The sequence below is a fragment of the Mus musculus genome, chromosome 6 (assembly GCF_000001635.26).
Source record: "Mus musculus strain C57BL/6J chromosome 6, GRCm38.p6 C57BL/6J".
NCBI lineage: Eukaryota > Metazoa > Chordata > Mammalia > Rodentia > Muridae > Mus > Mus musculus.
Window position 1 is genome coordinate 48,699,557 of NC_000072.6, and position 7,483 is coordinate 48,707,039.

Here is a 7,483-nt window from a genome sequence, read left to right on the forward strand (position 1 = left end):
TCAGAAGAGTCCATCTGTCCTTGGAGCCTGCACCGAGAACTGCAGGACAGCTGGGCTATCTAAGTCTTCCCTGAGAGAGTGCCTACAGCCACCATGTAGAATGCCTCTACCCTAGAGCTGCTCAGCAGGTCACACTGCACTGATTTACACACGGCTAAACATTCACTGGTAATCTCCCCCCAACTACAATGGGTGAGAAAGCACTATGAGAGAATAAAGAAATTTAGAAAAGAAAAATGTTCAGCTTTCTTCTGGGATTCCAATGCTAGTTTGTGTTTAAACCTGCCATTCAAGTGTAAATGAAATTATTTCATGATTTCACATAAAATTACATTATTTCCAGGCATCTTCTGACTGACAGTGGCTTCTTTTAGCTTCCTCAAAGCCTTCATTCCTAGAAAGCCTACTGTTGGCATAACAGGACTTTACACATTAACAGAAAGACATCACTGTCTGCTTTACACTTTGTCAGTGTGTCCTGCTGTAGCTGATACTTGAATGAGCCCTCTTGTGATGAGATTTTTAGAACACATTCTCTTTGCTCTGTACTCCTTTCCTGCTATGCTCAGTAACAGAGTGTATCCATACTGTCTATAGATCCATTGTATCCTTGGAATGTTATTACAAACTGCAAGGCTCATCTATAATAGACGCTTGTTTGGGTAGCTGATTCAGTCTAGGGATATCAAGATGCCTGATCAGTTGTGCCTAACTCTCAGTGCTGGGGCCACCTGGGAGCAGAAGGAGGTGATGGAGGAAGTGAAAACGTTGGTCCTATCTGGTTGCTAGGAGCCAGGGGAGAGGAAACAATCTGTTTCCTGTTTGGGGAAGTCAAAACAATACAAGGAAGCGCTGCATCCTTTATCAGGGACTTCCCAGCAATTTTCCAAACCAGAGCCATCACTGTCATTTGTCATTTGTGATTTGTGATGTTTTTGCTTTGCAACAGAAGTTAGAAGTTCCTCTTTCTAGGCAGTCAGAAGAAATTAGACACAGACCTACAGATAAGCACCCAGCAGGACCTCAAGGCCACATCTTCTGAGTCCTGACAGTCCCCATGCAATCCCTACCATCCTGTTTCCCAACCTTCTATAGGGGAGGGAGACTCCACTGCACAGCTGAAGGGAGCAGAAGAAGTAATGGAGATCGGCTGTCCCTTCCTCCCTTTAACTACTGATTAGCTGAAGAGGTAACACTCCCAAGACCTCTTTTGAATCTCCCAGATGCTCAGCTGCATTTGAGGCATGACAGGTTGGATAAACTGCTTCCTGTAAGAATGTCTGAGCTAATGTCCTGTTTCTTTCTTTTGTTGGTCAGACCCTATCTGTAGGGAACATCTCTCCTGGAAGACATCCTTGTGTTGCAGAGTTTTGTAAAAACCAAGTTTCCACTACACATGACGTCTGAGCACCCCACCTTCTTTTGCAGGGTCTCTTTTTTCAAAGATACCCTTCCCTCTGCTCACCCTTCTAAATGATCTTCCAGCGGAGCTCATTTACATATAAAGACCCTCCCTTCACCGCCCCCATCTGCACTCCCATGATGGTAAAAGAGTTCATATGAACATGAAAATATCCTTTGCTTTCTAATATTTCCAAAGCTGGATCTAAATCCGAGTGATGGACCCAAAAGAAAAAAGGGAGGTAACAAGGGTGACCCATACCAGCCTCATGGGGGAAGGGAGCACTGACTGTTTCTAACCATGACCATGCAGATGTAGATAGTCCCACATCCCATAGCCTTGGGATAAGGCTCTCCTTCTGGGCCAAGGCTGGCTTCTTCAGTTCTTATCCCAACCTCACTCATTCTGATCCAGAAGAAGTACCCACAACAACTTTTTGTTATGGTTCAAGAGAATCAAGTGGCTTGATTCATTTATTTTTATTTTTGTTTCTCACTAGGTTCCTATTCATATTCTTCCATAGCCCAGGATAGATCTTGCCATGTATGTCAGAGCCACTGTGGTGACCAATCAGTTCAAGGTTCTTTCCCCAAATCAGACAAAAATCACAAAGAGGCAAGTGGTACCAATGGGACATGAAGGCTTTATTGGGGACTTATGGTGGAGCACAGGGGAGACAGCACACAGGGGATGGCTCTGGGTTGGCTCTCTCATATTTGACTCCTCAGGATCTCTGCTGTGTCCTGCCTATCTGTTGCAAGACTTGTTGACTCTGTTGTAAGACTTGCTTGTGCTTGGTAATCTGTTCCTATACATCCAACTCTACTTAGCTCACAAAAGATGGTACTACTCCTGCCCCTCCCCAGGAAAGACATATACTGTTCAGAATTAGTCACTGTACATATGCCATTGCAGCAAAGTCTCTCAAGGGCTTAGAAGTAAGTCAATGGTTAGAACATGGTTATAGAACACAATCTATTAAATAGTCCAGATAATGGGCTAAGCCCCAATTAAATGTTTTCTTTTATAAGATTTGCCACAGTCATGGTGTCTCTTCACAGCAATAGAACACTGACTAAGACACTCCTGCTTATGGCCAGCTTGGTTCACATGGATGCCCTCTGCCTCAGTACCTACAGGGCTTCTCAGAGGCCATCTGAATCTGGGACAGCCTTTTCAGCCAGGACTCTTTAATGGTTGCCTCCTCAGGGCCTTGCTATTTGGTTACAGTGTCTTGCTGGGAACATTTGGAAATTCCATGGTGTAACAATGGCCCTCATTTTCCCACAAGATCAATTCGACTTCCTCCATAAGTTTCTTCAACTGGGCCTCCTGCTCATCCCCTTGTGCCTTGTTGTTGAAGCCACAGTGGCGCCTCTCACATGCAACATCCAGAACATCCAGGCTCTTATTGTTGTTCTCTTGAATATATTCTTCTAAGGAGCCCTCAGCCAGGTCTTCCTTCCGGGTGAACACCAGAATAGTGTAAGCCAGGATCGTGTTTCCAAAGATCTCCTGGAGGCACCTGGCTACCGCCTGGTCCTCGGCAGTGTACCGGCCTACCTGTATCACCAGCAGCACTGCATGGGGCCCTGGTGAGGCCAAGAGGTCACAGATCTTCTTAGCTGTTGCCTCAGGCTGGTTCTGAGGTGAAAAAATATCTGGGGTGTCGATCACCTCAAGTTCTTTCCCCTCAAACTCTCTAGTCCCTTTCTGGAATGTCGTGGTCACTGGTCGAGCGCTGATTTTGGATTCAAAGGCTTGCCTGCCAAGGATGCTGTTCCCTGTTGCACTTTTCCCGCTTCCTGTTTTCCCCACCAGAAGGAGCTGCAGTCTCTTTGGGGTGAGTTTTTTCTCCTTCAGACCTGGAAGAAGTTTACAAAACCAAACACCAGAGGGAGATGAGATGATCCTCTCTGTTTATCAGAGGCCATGCCCCTTAGTACCTGAGAAGCAGTGTCCCAGGATGAGGACAGCAGTAGTGACAAAGGCCAGCACCTGTCCCTGGGGTCTGCCCTGGGCTTACATTCTCAGCCTGCATCCTGGAAGGTGGAAGTGAACATTCTTACCAAGGGGACATCAGAGCCACCGGCTGAGAAGGAAGACTCAGATGTCAACCAAACTCTGGGTAATCCGATGCCAATTTTTTTTTTTTTAAAACATCTGAGGCTGGAGGGTAGGAAGGAAATATCCTTCTCTTGAACTTGTGGATGCTAAGACTGAAAGCACATAAAGTGGCAAATGATAGTTTTCCAAGTGTGGTCCCCAGGGAGAGACTGATGGCTCTCAGATTACAGAGCACCAACACTCGAAAGGGCTGCTAGGCTCTGCCTTCCACGCCTTCTCAGCACCCAAGATTTTTACTCCTGCATACCTGCACTCTAAGCTGACCTGAAGTCTTCATGGCTTTCTTGAGCTTTTCCAAAGGGGGATAGAAATGAATTTGAGTGGGTTCATGGAAGTTTCAAGTGTGGGTGTTTGGATGCCTCATCAAGACACAGTTAGGGTCAAAGAGTAGCTCCTAGCTGAGCCCCTGGAGCTGATATTTAGAAGCTAAATGTATCATGAGAAGCAGAGAGGAGATTTTTTAAAATAATGACTAACTTTGCTTCCTTTAAGAAGTGAAAAAGGCAGCTGGGCAGTGGTGGCACATGCCTTTAATCCCAGCACTTTGGAGGCAGAGGCAGGCGGATTTCTGAGTTCGAGGTCAGCCTGGTCTACAAAGTGAATTTCAGGACAGCCAGGGCTACAGAGAAATCCTGTCTCAAAAAACAAGAACAAAAACAACAAACAAGCAAACAAAAAAAGAAGTGAAAAAGACTTAGCCTGTGTTGTTGACTGTCCCTTGTGTTTTTTTTCCCCTTGACATTCCAGGCACTTCAAATTCATAATGAAAAAAATATGTTAAAAAAACATGTTAAAATAAAATGAATCACAATTAGCTTCTTCTAGAAAGGAAACATGGGTAGGTATCTAGCATCCCTAAGTTCTGCCTTCCTAAGTTAGGGAGAAATGGTGAATCTCTGCGAAGGCTAAGCTCAGCCCTACCCAGTGACCACTGAGGACATTCTGCTTGCTTGCATGGCACTGTCAATCAGTTTGATGCATCAGATTCAGCTAATCACCCACACAGGGACTACTGACTTCCAGAGTTTCGAGTCAAAGCAAGTCTCATCATGTGTATGATCTGCATGTCTTTCTCAAGGAGGAGCTTAGGTGTGAAGACTCTTTTTGCCTTGGGACTGGCAATTCTTACCTCCCAGGGCCATCACACCTGTCAGGGGTTCTTCCTGGTATAAAGAAGAGCCCCTTTTGCTTTATTTAGACTGCAATGGGTAGACCTCTGTGATGAGGGCCTTCACCTGCCCCTCCCAGCACTCAGTGTGTGGTCCCATGTTCATTTGCACACCAGTGTCCCCATCTACATTTTCCCTGATTCACCTCTGCTAGGAAAGTAGTATACCTTTTGTCAATCCTTGTCCAGAGTCCAGGGGCCACTGCCTTGTGGGATTCTTCTCAGGTCTGTGCTCACACTCTTCCTCTTCCACCTACAGGAAAAAAAATGCATCTTAAAAACATGTGACTAACTTTATTTTTTATGTATGTGTGTGAGCACACTCATGTGCCAGGCATGTGTTGGCAGTTATGTACCACAGTGCACATGCAAAGGTTAGACACAACTTTTGAGAGTCTGTTTTCTCCTTCCCCAGTGGGTGCCAGGAATCAAACTCAGGTGGTTAGGTTCTCTTGGCAAGCACTTTTATCCCTTAACCCATCCCTCCAGCCTGTACATTTTTACTGATTGTATTTTAAGGGGTACTTGTCTCTCTATTGTCAGGGTAAAGTTATTCCACACGTTTGGGGGCGAGTGCTTGATGAGGAGGGAGGAAGAGGAGTATGGGACACTCTCTATAGTCTTTAGGAGTCATCCTCCCACCCAACTGTGGTATCCATCATGAGTGTAAGAGATTATTTGTCATAGAGAAAGGAGCCACTAAATGTGTTTGGGGAGACAGTGTCCTGAACTGTGCATTGAGGGCCTGGAGTGAGGAGTGGGATCTCTACAAAGAGAAGGGTGAAGAAGAGAAAGAAGCAAAGAAGGAAGCAGTGTTGTCTTGATTTTGTGTCTCAGACCATATAAAATCGATATGGGCAGGATGAGGAAGTTCTAGGGAAAGGGTAAAACTTTGGGTCTTGAGTCTAGAAAGAACCAGTTAGGCATTTGCACTGAGAACTGGCATGGCTGCAAGCTAGTAGCTGCACTCAGCACTTGTAAGGAAGATGGCAGCAATGGGGATCTTCATAGTGCAAGATAGAACCCTGCTGAGAACTGGGCACCTCAGTGTGCAATGGAGACATAGTCATTAGCTAGGATGCTCACACTGCCTGGGCCTCAGTGTCCATTCAGGGAAAATCTGAAGGCCTAAATCTGAAGAGACCTGCTCTTCCAATGTCACAACATATTGTTGTTATAGATTGACTTTTACTTCCCATTACAAATTAAAGCCATAGCAGCCCTGAACTTCCAACATTGCTCTAATGAAAGAGCAATGCTTGCTTGCTTGCTTCCTGAGCTAACTCTGTCCTCTGTTTCAAGAACTTACAGTGCTGTTATCAGGATCAGGAAGAAAACTGCATGGTCCATGGCTTCCCCAGAATGACCAAGTCTCTCTTGGCCAGATTAAACAATCCAGATGAAGGCTCTGGGATGGGGTGCCCAAGTGCAGGAGACCTGGATTCATCACCACAGCACTATTGGATACTTTATCCTTCTCAGCTAGCAAATTGCCCTATTGTCTCTGAATCCCAGGGAACAGCCACTGGGAGCCCCTGAAGAGGTGGCTTTGAGACATGCTTTTATAATGTTTCAGCAAATGTCTGGCTTGATGGGCTAGGATGTGGATTCAGGTAACTGAAGAAAGTCTGGTGGCTTCCAAAGAAGAGTGAGGAAACAGGTTACATCAATAGCCTCACCCAGATCTGGTGAGCCGCATCCTGACATGAGCAGTTTTCCAGCCTTCTGTATCTCTGACCTGCAGGCCTAAACACTACAGAGCCCCCAGTCTTCGTCCATGCTTCCTTTCGTGCTTGGTGGAAAATGAGGCCATACTTCTTCCCTGACCTCATTCATTCTTTGGAGACCAGGTAGGTTGGCAGGAAAATGTTCCCAGCAGAAGCTGAAGAGAGTGCAGAGCCCAAGAATCCCCCACCCTGGGAGGCCAATAGCTAAGGACCTAGCACTGTGCCTTAGCACTGTCAAAGGAAAGAGGCTTATCCTCTGAACCTCACTGCCCTCCACACCCCGTGAACAATGCCACACACATAGGCTACACTTTGCATTTCTATCTCTAACCCAGATGAGGCAGACATTCACCCTGTTCTCTTGCTCAGAAAGAAAAAGAGAGTTACAAACAAGTGCAGGGAGTATTGGCCACTGGAAGTGGGGACATGGCTCAGAGGTAGAAAGCTTTCCGGTGTGCAAGACCCTGGCTGGGCTCAGCTCCCTATCACTGAGAGAAGACGGGAAAGATTAAGCATAAAGGTCACCAGAGAACACAAGGGTCTCTGGGCTTCTGCGTCACAGTTCTTTCTACAAGCACACACATACACATGAGTGTATATACACTACACAGCCACACACATGTATTTACAAACATACAAACCTATTTACAACATATATAACATGCATGAAAATACATGTAACACAAAACAAACACCATGGTTTTGTGGGCTTTTTCCTTCTTGTTTTTTTTTATTCAAAATAGTTTTTTTTTCAATACAATATATTCTGACTATGGTTTCCTCTCTCCCAACACCCTCAAGATCCTTCTTGACGCTACTCCCATCAGAATCCGTACTCTTTCTGTCTCTCAAAAATCAAGGCATAATAATAGTAATAATAATAATAATAATAATAATAAAGAAAAAACAAACCAGAATAGAAACAAACAGGCAAACAAACAAACACATATAGATGCAGAGACACACATGTTCACATGCACAGGAATCCCAAAATCTTAAACTGGAAGCCCTGAACACCGTGACAAAAGGTTATGAGATGAAGAACCTCCAAACAAATAT

General features: G+C 45.2%; 1 protein-coding gene across 1 annotated transcript in view; it reads right to left on the reverse strand.

Moving 5' to 3' along the window:
* Positions 1–2,026: 2,026 nt before the first annotated feature.
* The window catches only part of Gimap6 (GTPase, IMAP family member 6), a 6,662-nt gene continuing 1,205 nt past the window's right edge, over positions 2,027–7,483 (reverse strand). The window contains exons 2-3 of the mRNA NM_153175.3: positions 4,866–4,950; positions 2,027–3,267 (exon numbers count right to left, since the gene is read on the reverse strand). Of these exons, the coding sequence (NP_694815.1) occupies positions 2,627–3,267; positions 4,866–4,950 (726 nt within the window). The 3' untranslated portion in view covers positions 2,027–2,626. The remainder of the gene's footprint in view (positions 3,268–4,865; positions 4,951–7,483) is intronic.